This window comes from Macaca nemestrina, chromosome 8, assembly GCF_043159975.1.
Source record: "Macaca nemestrina isolate mMacNem1 chromosome 8, mMacNem.hap1, whole genome shotgun sequence".
Lineage (NCBI taxonomy): Eukaryota > Metazoa > Chordata > Mammalia > Primates > Cercopithecidae > Macaca > Macaca nemestrina.
Genome location: NC_092132.1, coordinates 45387258 through 45414325, shown reverse-complemented (window position 1 = coordinate 45414325; position 27068 = coordinate 45387258). Strand labels below are relative to the sequence as shown.

At 38.4% G+C, this 27068-nt stretch overlaps 1 protein-coding gene across 13 annotated transcripts in view; it reads right to left on the bottom strand.

The window, feature by feature from the left end:
• The window catches only part of LOC105476133 (regulator of G protein signaling 22), a 177310-nt gene that overhangs the window by 97101 nt on the left and 53141 nt on the right, over positions 1-27068 (bottom strand). For all 13 annotated transcript variants that reach the window (XR_011606381.1, XM_071067477.1, XM_071067478.1 and 10 more), the window contains 5 exons: positions 18914-19088; positions 13841-13974; positions 8262-8376; positions 6366-6491; positions 5342-5443 (listed from right to left, as the gene is read on the bottom strand). Coding sequence is in view for 12 of the 13 variants with exons in the window: in XM_071067477.1 (XP_070923578.1) it covers positions 5342-5443; positions 6366-6491; positions 8262-8376; positions 13841-13974; positions 18914-19088 (652 nt within the window). In the remaining variant the exon portion in view is untranslated. The remainder of the gene's footprint in view (positions 1-5341; positions 5444-6365; positions 6492-8261; positions 8377-13840; positions 13975-18913; positions 19089-27068) is intronic.

Below are 27068 nucleotides of genomic sequence, written 5' to 3'. Positions count from 1 at the left end.
GAATCCTTCCCTAACTCATTTCATGAGGCCAGCATCATCCTGATACCAAATCCTGGCAGAGATACAACAAAAAAAAAGAGAATTTTAGACCAATATCCCTGATGAACATCGATGCGAAAATCCTCAATAAAATACTGGCAAATCAAATCCAGTAGTACATCAAAAAGTTTATCCACCACGAACGAGTCTGCTTCATCCATGGGATGCAAGACTGGTTCAACATATGCAAATCAATAAGTGTAATCCATCACATAAACAGAACCAATGACAAAAACCAGATGATTACCTCAATAGATTCAGAAAAGGCCTTTGACAAAATTCAACAGCCCTTCATGCTAAAAACTCTAAAAAAACTAGGTATTGATGGAATGTATCTCAAAATAATAAGAGCTATTTATGACAAACCCACAGCCAATATTATACTGTATGGGCAAAAACTGGAAGCTTTCCCTTTGAAAACGAGTACGAGACAAGTATGCCCCCTCTCACCACTCCTACTCAACATAGTGTTGGAAGTTCTGGCAAGGGCAGTAGGCAAGAGAAAGAAATAAAGGGTATTCAATTAGGAAAAGAGGAAGTAAAATTGTCCCTGTTTGCAGATGATATGATTGTATATTTAGAAAACCCCATCGTCTCAGCCCCAAATCTCCTTAAGCTGATAAGCAACTTCAGCAAAGTCTCAGGATACAAAATCAATGTGCAATAATCACAAGCATTCCTATACCCCAACAACGGACAGAGAGCCAAATCATGAGTGAATTCCCATTCACAATTGCTACAAAGAGAATAAAATACCTAGGAATCTAACTTACAAGGGATGTGAAGGACCTCTGCAAGGAGAACTACAAACCACTGCTCAATGAAATAAAAGAGGACCCAAACAAATGGAAGAACATTCTATGCTCATGGATAGGAAGAATCAATATCATGAAAATGCCCATACTGTCCAATGCCAACCTCATCAAGCTACCAATGACTTTCTTCACAGAATTGGAAAAAACTACTTTAAAGTTAATATGGAACCAAAAGAGAGCCCACTTTGCCAAGACAATCCTAAACCAAAAGAACAAAACTGGAGGCATCACGCTACCTGACTTCAAACTATAGAACAAGTCTACAGTAACCAAAAACAGCATGATACTGGTACCAAAACAGAGATCTAGACCAATGGAACAGAACAGAGGTCTCAGAAATAACACCACACATCTACAACCATCTGATCTTTGACAAACCTGACAAAAACAAAAAATGGGGAAAGGATTCCCTATTTAATAAATGGTGCTGGGAAAACTGGCGAGCCATATAGAAAGCTGAAACTGGATCCCCTCCTTACACCTCATACAAAAATTAATTCAAGATGGATTAAAGACTTAAATGTTAGACGTAAAACCATAAAAACCCTAGAAGAAAACATATGCAATACCATTCAGGACATAAGCATGGGGAAGGACTTCATGACTAAAACACCAAAAGCAATGGTAACAAAAGCCAAAATAGACAAGTGGGATTTAATTAAACTGAAGAGCTTCTGCACAGCAAAAGAAACTACCACCAGAGTGAACAGGCAACCTACAGAATGGGAGAAAATATTTGCAATCTACCCATCTGACAAAGGACTAATATGCAGAATCCACAAAGAGCTCAAACAAATTTACAAGAAAAGAAAACCCCATCAAAAAGTGGGCAAAGGATATGAACAGACACTTCTCAAAAGAAGACATCTACGCAGGCAACAGACACATGAAAAAATGCTCATCATCACTAGTCATCAGAGAAATGCAAATCAAAACCACAATGAGATACCATCTCACACCAGTTAGAATGGCGATCATTAAAAAGTCAGGAAACAACAGGTGCTGGAGAGGATGTGGAGAAATAGGAACACTTTTACACTGTTGGTAGGAGTGTAAATTAGTTATACCATTGTGGAGGACAGTGTGGCGATTCCTCAAGGATCTAGAACCAGACATACCATTGACCCAGTGATCCCATTACTGGGTATATACCCAGTGGATTTTAAATCATGCTGCTATAAAGACACATGCACACGTATGTTTATTGCGGCACTATTCCCAATAGCAAAGACTTGGAACCAACCCAAATGTCCATCAATGATAGACTGGATTAAGAAAATGTGGCACATATACACCATGGAACACTATGCAGCCATAAAAAAGGATGAGTTCATGCCCTTTGTAGGGACATGGATGAAGCTGGAAACCATCATTCTCAGCAAACTATCACAAGGACAGAAAACCAAATACCGCATGTTCTCAGTCACAGGTGGGAATTGAACAATGAGAACACCTGGACACAGGGCAGGGAACATCACACGCTGGGGCCTGTCAGGGGGTGGGGGCCTGGGGGAGGGATAGCATTAGGATAAATACCTAATGTAAATGATGAATTGATGGGTGCAGCAAACCAACATGACACACATAGACCTATGGAACAAACCTACACATTGTGCACATGTACCCTAGAACTTAAAATATAATAAAAATTTTTTTAAAGAAAAAATAAAATTGAAATAAAAGAAAAATCTCCAAATTAAAAAATAAAACAACTGTAGAACTGTCTATAGGAACAATCTAGTCTCCAAATCTTAGCAGTGGTATATTGTTCCTTGGCAAGCTGTTGCTAGGGTCAAAGATATCTCTACACTATGGTGGTGATTCCCTTTATCCTTGCCAACACCATTTAAATTGGTTTCCAACTGTGTACTAGTCTATTTTGAAGCCATGTGGTAAAATATTCAGGGTGTACCCAAGACACTACTTCAAACTCTTGGACTCTTTAGTCATGCTAATCACTGTTACTGATATGCCCTTCCCCATCTAGCCTGAATAAAGATATTTCTGTAATATTTCATGGGGCAATAAAATGTCAGGGTTTATGTATAGAAAATCATGTAAGTCTCTTGAAATCCAATCTCGGTCTCCTAGCATACAACTTGGCAGATATTTGAAAACAATATAAAATCAAGTTCATAGAAACTTTACCTATTTATTTTGAGTCAGGGTTTTGTTCTGCCCCCCAGACTGGAGTGTGATGGTGTAATCATAGCTTACTGCAGCCTCGAACTCCTGGGCTCAAGCGATCCTCCCACCTCAGCCTCTCCAGTACCTACGACTACAGGTGCACATCACTATGCCTGGCTACTTTTTAAATTTTTTATAGATATGCGGTCTGACTTTGTTGTCCAAGCTGGCCTTGAACTCCTGGGCTCAAGCAATCCTCCTGCCTCAGCCTGCCCAAGTACTGGGATTACAGGCATGAGCCATCACACCAGGCCCATAGCAATTTTAACACAGTCTAGTTTATTGTATTCTGCCATTGGCATTATCAATCCAAACATCTGAACTGTAAATTTACCCCTGAAGAGAATCATGTATCTATTATAAAGAAACAAATAGCATTTCATACCATAAAATGAATCTCTAGGATTATAGTACTACAGGCAGTTCTTGTATCTGAAGTCACAGAAACCTGGGATAATTAAAACCTAAATCAATTTAGACAATTGCTTCTCTAACCAGAAAAATAAAGTTGGGCACGATGGTGCAGGCCTATAACCCCAGCACTTAGGCTGAGGCAGCAGGATCCCTTGAACCCAAGAGTTCAAGGCTGCAGTGAGCTCTGATCCCTCCACTACACTCCAGCCTGGGTGTCAAGGCAAGATCCTGTCTCTAAAAATGTAAATAAATAAAAAAAGTAAGACAAAGTAAAATAACTACAGATGCAAAGAGCAAGTATGTAAAAACAAAACAAAACAAAACAAAAAATCCATAGATTTGCTTCTTTTATCTTTCTTCATTCCTAAAAGCAAATGTCTCCATTGTTTTCCTCTCACTCTGCTTTAATTATCCAAAAGAGAACCTAGGAAAAGATAAAAACCTTATAGACCTTGAAAATCCCAAAACAGAATCATCCACCTTCAAGTAACCAAAACTGTGTGGTTTTACAATCATTTATTACTAATAATTAACAAGTAAACCAAGCTCAAATTGAATTTTCTCTTTTACAAGGTCATGGAAATATGAAAATTATTAAGGAAAAAACTCACTTAATTGGGCAGCTGATGATTTTTGGAGGAATACTCTTTGTAGTAGTGAAAACATAAAAAAGTAATGCATTGTACTTGAACAGACAGGGGCAATAGGTTAGGAGGAGGAGGATAAATAGAGAATTACAGGCAAAGGATTAACAAACAGAACAGTCAACTGTGTGGTCTCAGAAATGGTGCTAGTAAATTAGATATAATTTCATGATTTCATGGAGACAGATATGGGCTATGTAGGAGCTGAAGTCCTTATTCTCACAGTAAAAAGCACAAAACTTTGTCAGATGATTTACAAAGTATAGTTACTAATGCCAGAGTCAGGGTGGGGGATGTAACTATGAACATTCAGCGGTACACTATGATACATCAAATAAGATGATAAGATAATAAATAAAATGATGAAGCTAGTTTCCTTAGCATTGTTCAGGGGGAGGTCCTCTGGAAGGCAGTTATTCTGGATTGTAAGAATCACTTAAGCGGTGAACAGATATAGAAGTGATTAGCACTTTTCTAGGCTTGGAGAGCCGTCTCCAAAAAAGAACAGAAGAGCCTGAAAATAAAAAACTGCGAAAATAAGTCAGCTTGAGTCACAATTCTGTTCCCTTTCCTTCTTCCCCACAAAAGAGGCTATTTTCTCTGTCTCCTTTTACAGAGAATCCTCTGTTCTTCCCCGTCTATTTTTTTTTTCTTTCCTCCTCTATTTGGCTTCAGGGTGGTCTTGAAACATTCTTTCCTCTACTCCCTGAGTGTCTGTCTCCTACGCCATGCAGAACTGAAGCCTGAACAACTACATGGGGCTTGCACTGCATACTCAGTCAACATCTTTTCCTGCTCATACCAAGTCAACAGCCTAGTATGTCCAACAGCTGATATCTGCAGGAAGCTCAGAGAGCAACGTTGGTCAGTGTTTCTGCTCCCAATCACTTCAATGATTCATTACATGTCCATTCTCAGGGTTTTCTTTTAAATCACTCACAACCAAACCAAAAAGGTATAAATTAGAAAAAAAAAAAAAAAAGAGACGTTCTTTGTCAGAAGAACAAGTAGTTGGCAAGAGAAAATAAAGCAAACCAAATAAAAGAGAGAAAACTGAAAACTCACAAATCATATTATAAAATAATATTCTGCTGACATTTAAATAAAGTAATCCCATGGCAACAATTTAATTGCTGCCTTTTTGCCTGCGATCCCAGATATCTCTTGTTTGGGACTGGACACAATATTCATTTCTCTGTGTACTTAGTGCTTCACATCGAACCAGTATTATTTACTACGTACTTGTGCTTGCTTGCATACTTTAAAAGGCTGAAGTGTTTCCTGGTAGAAAAGCTGATGATAAGCCTGCAGGTCAAACCAAAAGTACACGCTGTTCTTCCACAACTACAGATGGAAAAAGTACATAAATTATTACCACCTAATTATTAAAACTCTTACAAAGCTCTAATTTCAAATATAAGTAACTGTTTAGCTCCTTGCTGTTACCATAAATCAGGTTCCATTTAAGATGGTTTTAATCTTCTATCACAAACTGGCAACACACAAAATATTTACTGATATTGTTGCTGGAAGATTATATTTTTGTATGTATGCCTCTCACATAATTAGTCATTAAAATAGTAAATATTCTAGTTAGCAGTTAAGGAGTAACCACGTATTTTGATATATATGGGCAATGTATATTACCGAAGAACCAAACATTACTCTAGTAAATGAACCAGTTAAATACTTTTTTTTTTCTTTTGAAACAGGGTCTCACTCTCTCACCCAGACTGGAGTGCAGGGATGTGATCTCGGCTCACCGCAACAACCACCTCCAGGCTCAAGAGATTCTCCCACCTCAGCCTCCCGAGTAGCTGGGATTACAGGCATGCATTACCACGCCCAGCTAATTTTTGTATTTTAGTAGAGATGGGGTTTCACCGTGTTGGCCAGGCTGGTCTCGAACTCTTGACCTAAAATGATCCATCTGCCTCGGCCTCCCAAAGTGCTGGGATTACAAGCATGAGCCACCGCACCTGGCCAATACTTTTCATCTTCACAAAAGTAAGACTGATTTTTTTTTTAATTTTGAAAAATCAACTGGAAATAATTTTGCCACCATTCATTATAATTTGTAATTGTAGGATGAACAAAATAATTATAATTGAGATGCTTAAATATTTACTAAATATTAAATGTGAATTTTCTTATCACAGATGAGAATTTTAACATCAAATATAATTATGTGAGCACTTATTTCGATGTCTCTTATTTTTAAATGAAGTAAAATTATAAAATTAAATTTTAAATAATTCTTTTATACCTTGTTTCCTGAATGCTCGCAGAATTTAGTAAAGAAGAATCCAGCTCTGTTTTCTACATACAAAGATTGCAACAAATTTTCCATGTCAAATCCTCCCAAGGCACCAACATCTGACACGGTTTTAACCTACATAACAAAACAGAAGTCTATTATCCACCCAAAAACACAGTAATTTTTTTATGGCATTACACAACAGGATTTCATAAACTCTACCATGCTGTCATTTTCCCACTGGACTATTTTATTTTTGTACCATATATGTAATTAATGCAGTATGTTTGCATTTGAGAGTCATATAACATTCATTTGTGGAGCCCAACTATAGTCACAGAATATATTCTATTATAAACCAATCTGATTTTAAACTTAATGTTGAAACAACTTCCCAGCTTCAATTATTTTCATGTTTCAGGCAAAGTAAGACCATTTTAGGAGTATTCCAAATCCTGCTGGTGGCCTCTTTCATACATATTGAATGTTATTTTAGCCTTGAAGTGCTGCTATTATAGCTACAGAGGGTTATGATGAGAACTATCTCTAAGGCCTCTTGGTGCAGCTCATTAACTATCCTTAGGGGGTCCCTCTTGGACAGTCTCACCCTGTGTAGGTCATGGCCTGCACAGTGTAAATGGCAGTATAAGTTCTCATAAAATTTTCCTGTTTATAGGCTTCTCTGCCAACAGCACTGGCAACCCTCATACAATTTTTGAAACACAGAAAGTTGGCTATTTCTCCAAGCACAGGAGTGACTTTAGAATATGAAAGGGCATCTACTATTCAGTTTAACTCTTTGCTATTTGTTTTACAGAACTCATAGACTACTTCTTTGTAATAAGACAATAATGGTACAAAAAATTTAGGGTTTAAGTAAGGTTCTCACTCTTTTTTTGTCCTACTGCCTCTCCATTTCTCCACCTCTCTATCTGCCTGCTAAACAAATTCTGAAGTGAGAATTTAATGTTTTACTATGTTTAACTATCAGCATTCCAAACTAAAAAAAAAAAAAAAATCATTATTTTAGTAGGAAAAAAAAACTAATTAAAAGAAATGGGGTACCATTAGCATAGAATAAAATAAATAGTTATGCAAAATTATAGCTAAGTGTTCAGACTGTATTAGGACTGCCAAGGTTTCTACCTAAAGTATAATTCTTAGGGAATGTGAAGTTTTCCTCTAGAACTAGTGCATTAAATCCACATTATCAGGGTAGCTGTACTGTGGAAACACCCTGCCCTTTAAAAATTCTAGGCTTCGGCCAGATGTGGTGGCTCATGCCTGTAATCCCAGCATTTTGGGAGGGCGAGGCGAGCAGATTGCCTGAGGTCAGGAGTTTGAGACCAGTTTGGGCAACATGGTGAAACCCCATCTCTACTGAAAATACAAAAAAAAATTAGCAGGGTGTGGTGCCATGCGCCTATAGTCCTAGCTACTTGGGAAGCTGAGGCAGGGAATTGTTTGAATCAGGGAGGTGGAGATTGTAGTGAGCCAAGACCATGCCACAGCACTACAGCCTGGGCAACAGAGCAAGACTCTGTCTCAAAAAAAAAATTATAGGCTTCTAAAACGTAATATCAAATACTATTTTTCTTTCAAGTGTCATCATACCAAAACCAGAACACCATTGTCGTTGAAAACAGTTATCAATGCAGTATATAGAACCATGGTACTACAAAAGGAAAACACAGAGGAAATATTTGTGTAAAAATCCTATGGCAAGGAAAAAAATCAAATGTATTGCTTAGTAAAGATAAAATATTATGATAAATCAATACAAATTCTCTAAAATCAGGAGATATTGATCAGTTAAATGAACAATCAGGTTTATTCAGTCCTCAAAATATGAGGACTCATATTTTATGAGTCCTCAAAATATTTATGAGTCCTCAAAATACTCACCTTAGGTTCTTCTGTATAAGCGTATTTTCTATCCAGCTGGGGCTTGAGACATTCGGAAATGTCAGTAAAAGATGTTAAGTGAATGACGTTGCTGCTTTCTGATACGTGCTTTGACCTAAATTATAAGGATGAGAACTAAAATTATAAGAATGAGAACTAACTGATCAACAAACAAATTCTGAGCACTTTTGGTATACATAGCACCAAATCTTAAGAGTACTTCTGAGCAATGTGACTCAGGAATAAAAGGATAAACATCGTTCTAGCCCTGAAGTGGTGGTTCAGAGAATGAGTCATAGTTATATAGGAAGACAATTCTCAAAATAACTACTGGTTAGATGAATTCAAGAGGGTTTATTATAGATGCCAAATGACTGGGATGGATAATAAATATTTTGAGAGGGCAAGAATGAGAAATTCCTTCAACCTATATTAGTAATTTAAAAATAAAATATTTATTTGTGTTTTAATAAAATTCAAAAAAATTTTAATGTGTTTTAGAGGGGCTCTTTAGATAGGAAAATAGTGAGCAATAAATGAAGGTGGGTATGGAAATCCTTGTTTAAAAGGCAGCAAAGATAATTTGCTTAGGGCAAGAAGACACTAACACTAAAAAGTGAACATTATATACTACATACCAAACACTGTGCTAGATATAATTCATATTATAATATTTAATCCTCACAGAGGTGAGATTCATAGGGAATTATATAGATTAGTTTGGGGTGAAATAATGGAAGACTTTGGAGTTAGACTAATGACTTTGGACATTATCTTTTTCTATTTTTTTATCCAGCTCCCTCTCCCACATCCACGCTGTAATTATTCTAAAGCCTTATTTTCTTGCTCCATAAAACATGCCTATTCTACCTTGCCAATATACCTCTACTCCACTCCATCAGCAGATTACCTTGCAGTTTCTTCTCACACAAAACGTATGTACAACATGCTTCAGTTTCCATTTCCTCATGTAGCAGAATGGCATGCTTCTATATACAGTACCACTGAGATTCTGAAAAAGCTAAACATTAACTTTCTAAGACTCCCTTGCAGCGAGACATAGCCATGAGACACAGTTGTGACTAATGAGATACAAAATGAAATGTGCTAGGGAGCTTCTGAGAAGCTTGCTTTCCTGACAAGAGGGAGAGGGTTAATGGAAATTGCCCTTCCTCCTCCACTCTGACTTGAAAGCCTGATATTAGGACCCGCAATACTGCTGACCATGAGAGAAAGGCCAAGAGCATCACAAGGATTCAGGCCCTAATCTTTCTGATCTATTGTACCAACACTGACAGTTGCCTATCATGGGATTTCTTGTTATGTGAGAAAAATTAGGTCAATTCATCTAAGCCATTGTTAGTTAGGTTTCTGGTATTGGCAGCTGAAAGCATTCTTGATATGAACAACAAACATATCCACCTGTACCCATCCTTACTTCTTTCCATGTTGTCTCAGGAAGAAGCGCCCCACCTCCTGACCATGGTTAATCTCATTCCCTTGGCTCTTGAACCTGTCCCTCTATTCTCCTTTGAATATGGAGACCTTCATTTTTTCTCATATATCATCAGCTTCTTCATTTCCTCTGGATTATGCATATCAACAGTCTCAAGTCTTCACTTTAAAAATACTCTTTCTGATGAGAACAAAAACCTTTAGCTAGACTAACCAAGAAAAACTTTTAGCAGCTGGGCACAGTGGCTCACGCCTGTAATCCCAACACTTCGGAGCCCGAGGTGGAAGGATCACTTGAGGTCAGAAGTTCGAGACCAGCCTGGTCAACATGGTGAAACCCCGTCTCTACTAAAAATACAAAAATGAGCCGGAGGTGGGGGCGGGCACCTGTAATCCCAGCTACTCAGGAGGCTGAGGCAGGAGAATCACTTGAACTCATGAGGTGGAGGTTACAGTGAGCCAAGGTTGTGCCACTGTACTCCAGGCTAGGCAGAGTGAGACTCTGTCTCAAAAAAAAAAAAAACACGAAAAACAAACAAACAAACAAAAATATTTAGCTAGACTAACCAAGAAAAAGAGAGGACTCAAATTACTTAAATCACGAATAAAAGAGGATACCTCAATACCAACCTTACAGAAATTTCCTAAAGAGACACAAATTACCAAAAATTACTCAAAAAGAAAGAAAACCTGAATAGACCTATAGCAAGTAGAGATTAAATCAATAATTTGATATCACCCCACACAAATAAAAGGGCTGGGTCCAAAAGCCTTCACTGGTGAACTCTATCAAGTACTTAAAGAAGAACCAATATGCAGTTCTTCCCAAATTCTTACAAAATTAGAAGAGGGAGGGGACACTTCCCAACTCATTCTGCTCATTCTGGTTTTTTGTTTGTTTGGGGTTTTTTTTGTTTGTTTGTTTCGTTTTTTTTTTTGTTTGAGAGCCTCACTCTGTCGCCCAGGCTGGAGTGCAGTGGCACAATCTGGGCTCACCGCAACCTCTGCCTCCTGGGTTAAATGTATTCTGCATCAGCCTCCCGAGTAGCTGGGATTACAGGGTGCAAGCCACCATGCCTGGCTAATTTTTGTATATTTAGTAGAGACGGGGTTTTACCATGTTGGCCAGGCCGGTCTCAAACTCCTAACCTCAAGTGATCCACCCACTTTGGCCTCCCAAAGTGCTGGAATTACAGGCATGAGCCACCATTCCCAGCCTAAAATTCTTCCTTCCCTTGGCTTCTATGACACCACTCTTTCCTTATTTGTACATCTCCCATCTCTCAGATTACCCCCCCCCCTTTTTTTTTCCCAGATTACCCTTTCTTGGTCTTCTCTTCAAGTTCCTTATTCTCTGCCTTTACTATAAACCTTGATAACTTAGGTCTCATTATATACTGCTCTTTCTCTCTCTCATGATCATCTCATCCATGCCCACAGCTTCAACTATCCACTAAAGTGTAATGCTTCCTCAATTTTCTACTTGTAATTGATCTGTCTCCTGGGCTCCAAACCTATATTTCAACTGTTTTGAATATGTATATCCCAATGTATATCCTAATGTAGTTTTACATTTTTTATTTAGATAAAATTCACATTGTCAACACACAAAAAATTCGGATGTAGAGAAACTGAAACCCAATATAGTTTCATCTCATCCCTGGAGTACTGGCTGGGCTTGGTGGCTCATGCCTGTAATCCCAGCATTTTGGGAGGTAGGAGGATTGCTTGAGGCCAGACCAGCCTGGGCAACATTGTGAGAACCCAGCTCTATGAAAAAAAAATCAGTCAGGCATGGTGGCACACACCTGTAGTCCTAGCTACTTGCGAGGCTGAGGTGGGAGGATGACTTGAGCCCAGGAGTTCAACACCATAGCACTCTGGTCTGGGCAAGAGAGTAAGACAACTCAAAAAAACAAAACAAAACAAAAGAATACCTTAGGCTCTATATTCCTTCATTCAACAAATATTAATTGAACACATACTATGTGCTTGATACTGTACTATACACTGGAGCATTCACCTAGGAAGCATGCCAAATTAAAATCATCTGCCTCCTCCAGTCCTGCTTTTCCTCCTTCTGAGAATAACAAATTCACAGAAAATAAAGTAGAAGTAGTTCTTAAACATATTTAAAAATGTTCAACTTCAGTCAAAATAAGAAATACTGTTTTTAAAATATATCTGTTTAGCAAGGATAATGCACACTAAGTTGGGAAAGGAATGGTTAAAAAAAGGCACTCATATATGCTGAAGGAAGTATAAGTTGTTATAACTCCAATGATATTTTATATTATCTAGCAAAATTTAAAAAGCACATGAGCTTTGACTCAAAAATTCTTTTAGGAAATTATCATATATATGAAATATTATATATATATTCAACAAATATTAATTGTTGAATTAATGTTGAATAATTCAACTTTTCTCTCAACTCATGCCTGTATGTCTTTTCACTTGTTTCATCACCTGAAAAATGAAGGCAATGCTTTCCTTATGGGGACATATATATATATATATTAAATAGAGCAATGTATAAGAATATCCACTATAACACTGTTTGTAACAGAAAAAAATAGAAACAATGTCATGTCCATCAATAGAGTACAAATGCAAAGTATGGTATAAAATGAAAGAAGCAGACATAGGAGGAGGCAAGTTGACAAGAATAAGAATCAAAGTAGATTACGGTATATCTATTGCTATAGCACAATCACTGCTATGGAAAAAAATCTAAGTTATTTTAATGAAAATTTAAAATGAAAAAACAAGGCACTAAACAAGTGTATAGCATGCCACTATTTTTGTACTATGTTTATATTTCTAATTTTTAAGAATAAGACAATTTCAGTAAATTACACACACAAAACCCTCCAGTTGTTCTTGAGTTCATAGAGAATAATCTCGATTATTTAATATGACAGATAAGAAATTTCACATTCTGAACCTCACTTATCTTTTCAGCTCATCTCCTACTTTTTCACTGTAATACTCGATACTCTAGCCATAACAATGTATAGTTTTCAAAATTCAGCTTTTCTGTCAACTCCTGCCTATATGTCTTTTAACTTGTTTTATCACTTGAAAAATGATGATAATGGCTTCTTCATGGGGATGCAGTAAGAATTAACAGATACATGTGCCTTCAGAACACTGTTGCAATTTTTTGAAAAAAGAATTAATTTATACAATGCAAGCAAAGTTTCAATGCCACAAAAGCTCATTAACTGCTACTTTTGGAAATGGCAGAGAAGGTGATTTGGATCAACCTCAGGTAGAAGGCAACTAGATAAGCTGAAAAAACTTACAAAAATAAATCTGCTTAAAGGCATCTGAGTGCTAACAATGTAGTCAAGAATAACTGAGCCAAAACCCAGAGAATTCACAGAGGTGATTTCGGCATTTGAGGCTGCTTTTTCCTGAGGGTTTGCTTATGAGAGTCAAAGACACTGGTAAACCCTTCATCCCTCTTTTTTTTTTTTTTTTTTTTTTTTTTTTAGATGGAATCTCAATCTGTCACCCAGGCTGGAGTGCAGTGCAGTGGCACGATCTGGGCTCACTGCAACCGCTGCCTCCCGGGTTCAAGTGATTCTCATCCCTCAGCCTTCCAAGTAGCTGATACTACGGGCACATGCTACTACACTCGGCTAATTTTTTAAATGTTTTGTAGATATGATTTTACTATATTACCTAGGCTGGTCTCAAGCTCCTAGGCTCAAGCAATCTACTTGCCTTGGCCTCCAAAATGCTGGGATTACAGCCCTGAGCCACCATGTCCGGTCAGTAACAATGACAATATTCTTGAGAGTCTTATAAGTTCTCAAATTTGAGAACTATAGAATTATTGAATAGAGCCAAAAAAGAATTAGAGGACAATCTTCTCAGAGAAGTCTTGAAAAGCTGGAGATCAGAGGCATCGATCTCCTTGAGAATTACTAACATCTGGAACTCTACTCCTAATTTAGAGTACTCATGCAAAGTATAAGCCTCTAATACGTATCACTGAAAATTAAGAACCCATGTAAAAATATCAAAGTACTAGTTTTTAATTTTTGTTTAGTTTTTAAATTCTCTAAAAATCTTAGTATTGCAGAAAAGCACTTGATACAAAAAGTTGCACCTACCCTTTCTCAATCACAGGATCCTTAGAAGAATCTGGATACAAAAGTGCACTCTTCCAGGGCTTTTGAGTTGCTGATTTTACTCCAGGTGATTTATTTGAAGACTTGGGAGGTTGTGATAAGCTGAATTCTTCTTTCTAAAAGATGGTAACATAATGAGCAAAATGAAAATAAGAGAGAGAAAAAAGCACAGCTCACACCTATACCTCAAATTTATTCTGATCACTAGAGTACTTTTTCTTTCACTCTGCCTCCTACAATGCTTCCCATTAGAATAGAAATTTTTTCCTTCTCCAACTCCTACTTTTGCAAGCAGCAAAGTGGAATCACACAGCAATTTAGACTATAAAAAAGGAAGAGCCAAAGGCTTATATCCTTACTTCCACCATTGTGAAAGAAGACTCTTTCCTGGAGAAAGAACGTTGTAAAAACTATTCTTTTTTCTATAATTGAATAGGTATTAGAGCTAGATGTATGTATGTGTGGCGAGGGCTTGGGGGGTGGTGGTGTCAGCGGTCACAGGGCAGGCAAATGAAACAAAGATACCCTTGGTCCACATAAGAAGGGCTCTATATCTTAACAGTACTATTTCCTTCCATTTTGGGGCATTTTTTTTCATGGTTATTTTTCCCATTCTTAAAGAGTTATTTATGGTAAAAGTTAACAATTTAAATCCAGAATATGAGATGCATGGATTAAAAAAATTATAAACAACTAAATGTCCAAATGGAGAATGGGATATACATAAATGTAGCATTCTATAATACTTAAAAGCAGTAGTTACAAAAATGATGACACACATGGATAAATCCTTATGATAAAACAGATAATCAGAAAACAAAAGTCTAAGTACAGTAAAACAACAAATTCACAGAAGAAGCCTAAAAGAAAATAAGTTAGTAGTTGTCTGGAAGTAGGTGAGATCAGAAGTGATTTGTCTCTTCTCCAGTTTCCAAATTTACAGTAGTTTTATTATTTTTTATAATTTCAAAAACAAACATACAAAACTTTTCTAATATGTCAACTTCCATTAGAATATTATATACATTGCAAGAAAGCAAGGAATATACTTATAATATTTTATTATCCAGAACAAACAATAAAGCCTTATATATACTCTATGTAATAACTACTAATAATTTTTAAGAATTCTATAAAGAAAATTAATAACAAGTATATTCTATATATAACTTCCCATATATAAGGGCTTACATCTGTTTTAGTAATTCAGAACACAGCATGACATTAAACAACACTCTGTAAATGAGAGTTACCACAGGAGGCTGAGCTTATTATTTAAAGTAGATAATACAAAAGTAGCCAAATTTATAGAAACAGAAAGTAGAGTGGTGGTTACCAGGGTCTGTGGGGATGGGAAAAAGGAGAGTTGGTCTTTAATGGGCAGAGTCATATTTACAGGATGAAAAAGTTCTAGAGATCTGTTTCACAACATTGTGAACATAACTAACACTACTGAACCCATACATATAAAAAAATGGTTAAGATGACAAATTTTATGTTTTTTACCACAATAATTTTTTAAGGCTTCTTAATAAATAAGGCTTCTAGAGATCTGTTTCACAACATTGTGAATATAACTAACACTACTGAACCCATACATATAAAAAATGATTAAGATGACAAATTTTATATTACGTTTTCTTTTTTTTTTTTGAGATGGAGTCTTGCTCTGTCGCCCAGGCTGGGGTGCAGTGGCCGGATCTCAGCTCACTGCAAGCTCCGCCTCCCGGGTTTATGCCATTCTCCTGCCTCAGCCTCCTGAGTAGCTGGGACTACAGGCGCCCGCCACCTCGCCCAGCTAGTTTTTTTGTATTTTTTAGTAGAGACGGGGTTTCACCGTGTTAGCCAGGATGGTCTCGATCTCCTGACCTCGTGATCCGCCCGTCTCAGCCTCCCAAAGTGCTGGGATTACAGGCTTGAGCCACCGCGCCCAGCCATATTATGTTTTCTACCACAATAATTTTTTAAGGCTTCTTAAAATAAAAAAACTAACATATCATATAGACAAAGGCCTATATTAGACTTTTTGAGCTTGCTGGCTTTGGTGAAAGCTAGAAGTAGCCAGAAAGTAACTGATGGGGATGGGTGGGGAAACAAAAACAAAACAAAAAAAACCTAAGAAAGGGTCACAGTGGATTGTAGCGTAGGGCGGTATAAAGGAACTGCTCTACAGCATGAGTGTGATGGTGGGTACACAATGTATACTTTTGTCCAAATTTACAGAACTATACACTAAAAAGGTTGAATTTTGCTGTATGTAAGTTATACCTTAGTTTCTGTAATGGAAAAATAAAATGGAATTGAGGTCTATTCCTTAGAGTATTTTCTGCCAAGGAGAGAGAGAGTGAGATCAGAATAAGTTGTTCAACTAGAAAACATCAATGACAGCATACGGTAATAATTTTCAGGAAGTCAAACGAAGACAACAGATGAGAAGTCACGTTTATACCACTTTTTCACACAAGTTAATCTCTGCCCACTCCTTTGGCATTGTTCTCTTCTCTTATTCGAGTTCCTTTCATTAACCACGTCACTTATTTTTTCTTCCCCCTTTCTTTTCAGCTTGATAATGTTGTTTCTACAAATGTTCATATGTTATCAGATGATGTGCTTCCTGTACTACAGCTCCAGGATGAGGAGACATTTGTGCACTAAAGTGACATTAACTTAAAATGTGGTCCCCAGAGCAGCAGCAAGAGCATCACCAGGGAGAGAGCTTGTTAGAAATGCAAATGAGGCCGGGCGGGGTGGCTCAAGCCTGTAATTCCAGCACTTTGGGAGGCCGAGGTGGGTATATCACCTGGGTCAGGAGTTTGAGACCAGCCTGGCGACATGGTGAAATCCCATCTCTACTAAAAATACAAAAAAAAATTAGCCGGACGTGGTGGGGGATGCCTGTAATACCAGCTGCTTGGGAGGCTGAGGCAGGAGAATTGCTTGAACCTGGGAGGCAGAGGTTGCGGTGAGCCAAGACCATACCATTGCACTCCAGCCTGGGCAACAAAAACGAAACTCCATCTCCAAAAAAAAGGAAGAAAAAAAGAAAAGCAAATGAATCCTTGGGTTCCACCCCAGGACTACTGGATTTTGATCTCTGAGTGAAGCCTAGGAATCTCTATTTTAACAAGTTCTTCAACTGACTTTTCTGCTAAAGCTTGAGAACTACCAGTTGATAGTAGTGCTTCACATATGAATCATCTGAGAATCTTAATAAATTGCAGCTTCTAAAATGTGGCTCTAATGTTCAGGAAGGGTTGAGAACTTCAGTTGTAAGCCAATCCCCTGATTTTACAAAGTAAAATTCTGACCCATTCCAGATCAATTAAATCAGAATCTCTGAAGGTGAGACCCAGGCACTGGTATGTCTGAACAGTTCTTCAGGTGATTCTAATGTTTCCAGAGTTAAACCACAGACAGGGTTAAGGTCCCTCCAGCTCTAAAACACTACTTGTAGAAGTAAAACTTTAAAAACTGCATGATATATCTTCCTGCATTTTAAAATAAGATATCCTGAATATAAAGCAATCTTTCCAAGAGGTTGTATGTGACTATATGGCCAATAACAGTTAACATGTGACACCTTTAAGGGCTACTATGACTAATAAGGCTCTTTACTTCTGAAACACAGGTAGAATCTACAGTTACTACATCTCTATGCCAAAATGTAGGGTTATTTATTTCTTCTCTACAAAGTAAGTTAACTTTTCTTCTCTTTTTAAAGTTTTCCCTTTTATGTTTTGTACTGTTTTCCCCATTTGAAAAAATGCTCACGACTTACAATTCAGCTATTGCTACTTCTCACTCATTCATTTAAGTTATACTTACTCAGCAACTATTATGTGCCAGGCACTGTTCTAGGCACTGGTGAAATGCACTTAAAGAAAAGTTCTTTACATTCTAGTAGGAGGTAAAAGACAATAAAGAGATAAATCACATTGTAATAAATATAGTAAAGCAAAATAAAGGAGGGCAAAGGGTATAGATAGTGATGGAGGGTATGTGAGCTATTCTACATAAGTGCGCTTATATAGAAATAATAAGCCTCAAGAATAGCCTCTCTGATTAAGTGGCACTTGAGCAGACACCTAAAGGAAGTGAGGGGAAAAGCCATGTGCATATCTGGAGGAAGAGTGCTCTAAGCAAGCACAAAGCCCTGGAGATTTTTCTGTGGTGCCTTCAAAGAAGAACAAGGACACCAATGTGGTTGGAATGAAGTAAGTTAGAGTGGTAGGAAATGAAGTCAGAGGGTTAGCAGGAGCTTATACAACTGTGTAAAGACTTTGGATTTTATTCAGAGTGAAAAAGAAGACCACTGGAGAATTTTGAGAACATGAGTGGCATGATTTTATATATATATATACACACACACACACACATATATACACACACACACACATATATATGTGTATATATATGTGTGTATACACACACACACACACATATATATACACACATACACACATATATATGTGTGTATACCAGCTGCTTGGGAGGCTGGTGTGTGTATGTGTGTGTATATATGTGTGTGTGTGTGTGTGTGTATATATATATTTTTTTTTTTTTTTTTAGTTTGAGACGGAGTCTCGCTCTGTTGCCCAGGCTGGAGAGCAGTGGCGTGATCTCAGCTCACTGCAAGCTCCGCCTCCTGGGTTCATGCCATTCTCCTGCCTCAGCCTCCTGAGTAGCTGGGACTGCAGACACCTGCCACCATGCCCGGCTAATTTTTTGTATTTTTAGTAGAGATGGGGTTTCACCATGTTAGCCAGGATGGTCTGGATCTCCTGGCCTCGTGATCCGCCTGCCTCAACCTCCCAATGTGCTGGTATTACAGGCATGAGCCACCGTGCCCGGCCATGATTATATATTTTTAAAGGCTCACTTTGGCTGCTTGGTAAAGAACAGACTGTAGGTTTTCTTATTTCCTAAATGTTGCAGCTTGTACATTAGCAACAATCACAACAAAGCTTATAATGAAAATTATCAGTGCACAAACACTCAAGCATACATATTTTACTACAAACTTAGTAGAGATCAAGGCATGAATGTACACCCTACCTGGATCTCAGGTATCTGTGGAATGCAAGATTTGGGTCTTAATGGCAAGAGGGTTGCCATTTGTGGAAAAGGGTCAATATCCTTCCTTGGTTTTGCTTGACGGAGGTGCCAGAATTTCAGTTCAGCACTAGCGTATTTTGTTGAGGGTGAATGAGTAACACAGAATCTTGGTGCCCTGTTTGTTGGAAAAATAAATGTAAGATTGAACTAAACAATAAGCCTCAAAAATGAAAAGCCTACAAAATACATAATAGCTGTGCTCACAATTAACAGTCTCGCCATACTCCTTTTCTAATAACTTCTACTTCTTTCTCTACTGCCTAGCCTTGAAAAAATACTTTTCTATGATATGTCAGCTGCCTGCAATTCCATTCACTCACACAAAAAGGCAACATACATTGGGAAAAACATCATAAGTAAAATTATGTTCAAATTATTAGCTGCTTGATAAGAAAACTAAAAATATAAAAATTCGCTGGGCATGGTGGCGGGTGCCTATAACCCCAGCTACTCGGAAGGGTGAGGCAGGAGAATTGCTTGAACCCAGAAGGCGGAGGTTGTGGTGAGCCAAGATTGTGCCATTGCACTCCAGCCTGGGCAACAAGAGCGAAACTCCAAAAAAAGAAAGAAAGAAAGGAAGGAAGGGAAGGAGGGAGGGAGGGAAGGAGGGAAAGAAATCTGTCTATCCATAAAGGAATTTTTAAAACAACTTACAGTTTCTAGTAAAATAAATAAGAAATGTACTTGGGATAATTTTTAAGCACTTTGGCATTTATCTATAATAAAAAAAAAATGGTAGAATAAAATTAACATTTAAAACATATAAACTTTTTTTTTTTTTTTTTTTTTGACCGAGTCTTGCTCTGTCGCCCAGGCTGGAACGCAGTGGTGCGATCTCAGCTCACTGCAACCTCTGCCTTCCGGGTTCAAGCGATTCTGCTGTCTCAGCCTCCCGAGTAGCTGGGACTACAGACACTTGCCACCACGCCTGGCTAATTTTTGTATTTTTAGTAGAGACAGGGTTTCACCGTGTTAGCCAGGATGGTCTTCATCTGCAGACCTCGTGATCTGCCCACCTTGGCCTCCCAAAGTTCTGGGATTACAGGCGTGAGCCACCGTGCCTGGCCTATAAACATTTTTATAATGCTTAAGTATGCTACTAAAGTAGGTTATAACGCATATTATTTATTTTCAAGCTTTAAATTTGAAGGTAAGAATTAACTTTACAATAATTTATATAAATCAAAGACCAACATTACTGCCAGAAACTTAGAGAAAATAGTGTTAAGGCCACTCTTAATTGGATAGATATCATGGTATTCAGTATGTGGGCTAACACTTTATTGGATATAGGGTTAACTCCAGCTGTAAGAGCCTGCTGGTAATTGCTTCTTGGACCAGGTCTTCCCCTTAACGCCACAGCCCAAAGACTAATTCTTATTCCATATTTCAAGGCCTGGTAGAAAATTACTTCCCTTTAAAATAGGAAGAATAACTATGCATGATGACTCATACCTGTAATCACAGTATTTGGGGAAGCCACGGTGGGAGGATTGCTTGAGGCCAGGGGTTCAAGACCAGCCTGGGCAACATGCCAAGCTTGTCTCTACAGAAAAAAATTTTAAATTAGCTGAGCATGGTGGCATGTTCCTGTAAGTCCTATCTACTTGGGAAGCTGAGGTGAGAGGATCACTTGAGCTCAGGAGTTCTAGGCTGCAGTGAGCCATGACCATGCCACTGCACTCCTGTCTGACTGACAAAGTGAAACCCTGTCTCTAAAAAAATTTCAAAAATTTTAAAAATAAAGTAAAATAGGAAGAAGATGGATATCTCTCCCAATATGAACACAGATTGGGAGTGAAAGAGAATCCAAAGTCCATAATTAGTTTAGGATCAGAAGGCACTCTGTATAGATCTCTGTGGTCATTCTACGCTATATTTCGGAACCTTTACTTGCAGATTTGGAAATATTCAGAATTACATATTTGCATGTCAACCAGTAAGGGGGCATATCTGTAGACTTTTATCAAATAAATCATACATGGGATGGCTGGCAGAACTCCTCATGGCCCATGGTGATGGTGGTTGTGGGGTAAGGCTCCTCCACCTTTGGAAAGGGGAGGGAACAGTGGGAAGCACTACAAGTTATGCTTTGAGTGTCAGCTCAGCCACAGTACAATAGTACACCAGGTAGATTTCTAAGGTGCTTGACTCTAGTCCCTGACTCCTGGATGGCAACTCTGGACCCACCTAGGGCCTGCAAGAACTTGCCACCCTGAAGGGAAGGACATAAGCCTGGCTGGCTTTGCCACCTGCTAATTGTAGAACCCAGGGCTTTGAGCAAACATACACAGTAGCCAGGGAGTGGTTACAGCAGGGTTTGGGCAAGACCCAGTGCTATGTGAGCTTCAGATCTGACCCAGCACAGTCACAGTGGTGGTAGCCACACTCCACTCCCAGCTTTAGGTAGCTCAGAACAGAGAGAGAGACTCTGTTTGGGAGAAAGTAAGGGAAGAGAACAAGAGTCTCCACTTGGGGTCCAGAGGATTCTCCCGGATATTGTCCGAGACCATCCAGGAGGTACCTCTATGAGTTTGCAAGAACAACAGCATTACTAAGCTTAGTGTGCCCCCTAAAGCAGATGTAGCTTATATCACAATACCCAAGTCCTTTCAAATATCTGGAAAGCCTTCCCAAGAAGGATGGGTACAAACAAGCCCAGGTAGTGAAGACTACAATATCTACCTGATATGGTTTGGCTCTGTGTCCCTACCCAAATCTCACCTTGAATTATAATAATTCCCACATATCATTGGAGGGATCTGATGGGAGGTAACTGAATCATGGGGCAGGTCTTTCCTGTGTGTTCTCCTGATAGTGAGTAAGTCTCACAAGATCTGATGGTTTTATAAATGGGAGTTCCCCTGCACAAATTCTTTTGCCTGCTGCCAAGTAAGATATCCCTTTGCTCTTCCTTTGTTTTCTACCATGATTGTGAGGCCTCCCCAGCCATGTGGAACTGTGAGTCCATTAAACCTCTTTGCTTTATATATTACCCAGTCTCAGGTATGTCTTTATTAGCAGCATGAGAATGAACTAATACAGTAAATTGGTACCAGTAGAGTGGGGTGCTGCTGCAAAGATACTGAAAATGTGGAAGCAACTTTGGAACTGTGTAACAGGCAGAGGTTGGAACAGTTTGGAGGGCTCAGAAGAAGACAGGAAGATGTAGCAAAGTTTGGAACTTCCTAGAGACTTGTTGACTGGCATTGACCAAAATGGTGATAGTGACACGGACAATAAAGTCCAGGTTGAGGTGGTCTCAGACGGAGATGAGGAATTTGTTGGGAAATGGAGCAAAGGTGACTCTTGCTACGTTTTAGCAAAGAGACTGGTGGCATTTTGCCCCTGCCCCAGAGACCTGTGGAACTTTGAACTTGAGAGAGATGATTTAGGGTATCCAGGGGGAAAAATTTCTAAGCAGCAAAGCATTCAAGGGGAAGCACAGCATAGAAGTTTGGAAAATTTGCAGCCTGACGATGCAATAGAAAAGAAAACCCATTTTCTGGGGAGAAATTCAAGCTGGCTGCAGAAATTTGCATAAGTAATGATAAGCCAAATGTTAATAGGCAAGACAATGGGGAAAATGTCTCCAGGGCATGTCAGATACCTTCACGGCAGCCCCTCCCATCATAGGCCTGGAGGCCTAGGGGGAAAAAAATGTTTCTGTGGGCTGGGACCCCAGGCCCCCTGCTATGTGCAGCCTAGAGACTTCATGCCCTGTGTTTCAGCTGCTCCAGCGTGGCTAAAAGGGGTCAAGGCACAGCTTGGGCCATGGCTTCAGAGGGTGCAAGTCCCTCTGAAGCCTTGGCAGCTTCCAAATGGTGTTGAACCTGCAGGTGCCCAGAGGTCAAGAATTGAGGTTTGGGAAACTCTGCCTAGATTTCAGAGTATGTATGGAAATGGCTGGATGTCCAGACAGAATTTTGCTGTAGGGGCGGGGCCCTCATGGAGAACCTCTGCTAGAGCAGTGTGGAAGGGAAATGTGGTGTTGGATCCCTCACACAGAGTTCCCACTGGGGCACTGCCTAGTGGAGCTGTGAGAAGAAGGCCACCATCCTCCAGATCCCAGAATGGTAGATCCACCAGCAGCTTGCACCGTGTGCCTGGAAAAGATGCAGATGCTCAATGCCAGACCATGAAGGCAGCAGGAGGGAGGCTGTACACTGCAAAGCCACAGGGGCAGAGCTGCCCAAGACCATGGGAACCCACCTCTTGCATCAGCATGACCTGAACATGAGACATAGAATCAAAGAAGATCATCTCAGAGCTTTAAGATTTGGCTGTCCTGCTGGATTTTGGACTTGCATGGGGCCTGCAGCCCTTTCGTTTTGGCCAATTTCTCCCATTTAGAATGGGTGTATTTACACCAATCCTGTACTCCCATTGTATCTAGGAAGTAACTGACTTGCTTTTGATTTTACAGGCTCATAGGCAGAAAGGACTTGCCTTATCGCAGATGAGACTTTGGACTGTGGACTTTTGAGTTAATGCCAAAATGAGTTAAGACTTTGGGGAATGTTAGGAAGGCATGATTGTGTTTTGAAATGTGAAAGGAACATTAGATTTGGGATGGGCCAGGGGCAGAATTACATGATTTGGCTTTGTTTCCCCACCCAAATCTCACCTTGAATTGTAATAATTCCTATGTGTCATGGGAGGAACCCAGTGGGAGGTAATGGAATCGTGGGGGTGGGTCTTTCCCATGCTGGTCTTGTGGTAGTGAATAAGTCTCATGATATCTGATTTTTATAAATAGGAGTTCCCCTGCACAAGCTCTCTTGCCTGCAGCCATGTAAGACACCTCTTTGCTCTTCCTTTGTCTTCCGCCATGATTGTGAGGCCTCCCCAGTCATGTGGATCTGTGAGTCCAATAAACCTCTTTCCTTTACATATTACTGAGTCTCATGTCTTTATTAGTAACAAGAGAATAGACTAACTCTTCAATGCCCAGACACTGAAGAACATCTGCTAGCTCAACATCATCCAGGAAAAAACAACCTCACCAAATGAATGAAATAAGGCAACAGGGACCAATTCTGGAAAAACAGAGATATGTGACCTTTCAGACAGAGAATTCAAAATAGCTGTGTTAAGAAAATTCAAAGAAATTCAAGATAACACAGAGAAGAAATTCAAGATTCTATCAGATAAATTTAACAAAGAGATTAAAATTGTTAAACAGAATCAAGCAGCAATTCTGGATCTGAAAAATGCAATTGGGATTCTGAATAATGCATCAGAGTCTTAACAGTATAATTGATTAAGAAGAAATAATCAGTGAGCTTGAAGACAGGTTATTTGAAAATACATAGTCAGAGGAGACAAAAAAAAAAAGCAACAATAAAGCATGCCTTAACAGTCTCAAAAGGGCAAATCTAAGAGTTATTGGCCTTAAAGAGGAGGTAGAAAAGAGAGGGGTAGAAAGTTTATTCAAAGGGATAATAACAGAGAACTTCTCAAATCTAGAGAAAGATATCAATATCCAAATATAAGAAGGTTATAGAACACCAAGCAGATTTAACCCAAAGATGACTACCTCAAAGCATTTAATACTCAAACTCCCAAAGGTCAAAGATAAAGAAAGGAACCCAAAAGCAGCAAGAAAAATAAACAATATACAATGGAGTTCTAATACATCCAGCAGCTGACTTTTCAACAGAAACGTTATAGGTCAGGAGAGAGTGGCATGACATATTAAAAGTAACGGCAAAAACCGCAATAGCATTTGCACCAACCTAATATTTAAAGTGCTGAAGGAAAATCCTTTTACCCTAGCATAGTATATCCAACAAAAATATCCTGCAAATATGAAGGAGAAATAAAGACTTTCCCAGACAAACAAAAGCTGAGGAATTTCATCAACACAAGACCTGTCCTACAAGAAATGCTAAAGAGAGCATTTCAATCAGAAAGAAAAGAACGTTAATGAGCAATAAGTAATCACCTGAAGGTATAAAACACACAGGTAATAGTAAATAAACAGAAAAACACAGAATATTATAACACTGTAACAGTGATGTATAAACTACTTTTATCCTAAGTAGAAAGAATAAACAATGAACCAATCAAAATTAAGAACTACAACAACTTTTCAAGACAGTACAATAAGATATAAACAGAAACAACAAAACATTTAAAAGTAGGGGGACAAAGTTAAAGCATAGAATTTTTATTAGTTTTCTTTTTGCTTGTATGTTTATGCAATGTTAAGTTCTTATCAGGTTAAAATAATGGGTTATAAGATAGTATTTGCCAGCCTCATGGTAATCTCAAACCAAAAAACATACAATGGATACACAAGAAATAAAAAGCAAGAAACTAAATCATATCAACAGAGAAAATCACATTCACTAAAGGGAGACAGAAAGGAAGGAAAGAAAGAATAGAACACCACAAAACAACCAGAAAACAACAAAATGGCAGAAGTCCTTACTTATCAATAATGACATTGATGTAAATGAGCTAAACTCTCCAATCAAAAGACACAGTGGCTGAATGGATGAAAAAACGAGGCCCACTGATATGGTGCCTACAAGAAACACACTTCACCTACAAAGACACATACAAACTAAAAAAGGGATGGAAAAACATGTTCCATGTCAATGGAAACAAACAAACAAAAAAAGCAGGAGTAGCTATATTTATATCAGACAAAACAGATTTCAAGACAAAAATTATAAGAAGAGACAAAGAAGATCACTATATAATGATAAAGGGGTCAATTCAGTAAGAGGATATAACAATTTTAAATATATATGTACCAAATACTGTAGCACTCTGATATAAAAAGGAAATATTATTAGAACGAGAAAGAGAGATAGGCTCCAATGCAGTAATAGCTGGAGACTTCAACCCCCCACTTTCGGCATTGGACAGATCTTCCAGAGAGAAAAATAACAAAGAAATTGTATCAAAGTCAATGTCCTCATTGTGATATTGTACTATAGTTATGCAAGATGTTACCATTGGGGGAAAATATATGAAAGATACACAGTATCTGTTTGTATTATTTCTTTTTTATTTTTCTTTATTTTAAAAAATGGTTTTAATAAAAATAGAGGTGGGGTCTTACTATGTTGCCCAGGCTAGTCTCAAATTCCTGGCCTTAAGCAATCCTCCTGCCTCAGTCTCCCAAAGTGCTGAGATTACAGGCACGAGCCATCATGCTCAGCCTTCTTTGACTGTAAGTCTACAGTTATCTTAAAATAAAAAGTCTAGTGCAGATAAGTGACACAATCAGATCGATTACAGTCACATGGAACAATTCATTGATCTTCAAATGGTATATATTTTTTTCCACTATGCCCATTCTATTTCCCTTGCTTCAAGTCCCTCAAGTTCCCAAGTAAAACATTACCTCCCCTCTATATCCTGTGCATTTATCACACTTTCTTTTGTTATACTAATATCACATGTATATTCTTCCCATCATACTATGACCACAAGGATTTGATCATGTTTCACCCTTGTATTCTTAGCATAGCACTTAGCCTATAGTAATACTCAAAAAAAGCTTATTAAGATGATAATAGCAACTCTAGCTACATGTATACACACACACACACACACACACACCAATTTTATGAAATACCAATCACAAAAATGTCAAGTGTAGAAGAATGTGTTCCAAGCTGACAGCCAAATCAGGAACATACCCCTATTCACAACAGCCACAAAAAGCATACCTGGGAATATAGCAATATAGCTAGGAATACCTAGGAATATAACTAAGTAGGGAGGTGAAAATTTTCTACAAGGAGAACTACAAAACATTACTCAAAGAAATCAGAGGTGACACAAACAAATGGAAAAACATTCCATACTCATGAATAAGAAGAATCAATATAATTAAAATGGCTATACTGCCCAAAGCAATTTATAGATTCAATGCTATTCTTATTAGACTACCATTGAGATTCTTCACAGAACTAGACAAAACTACTTTAAAATTCATATGGAACCAAAAAGAGCCTAAATAGCCAAGGCAATCCTAAGCAAAAAGAGCAAAGCTGGAGCCATCACACTACCCAACTTCAAACTATACTACAGGTCTATGGTAATCACAATAGCATGGTACTGGTACAATAACAGA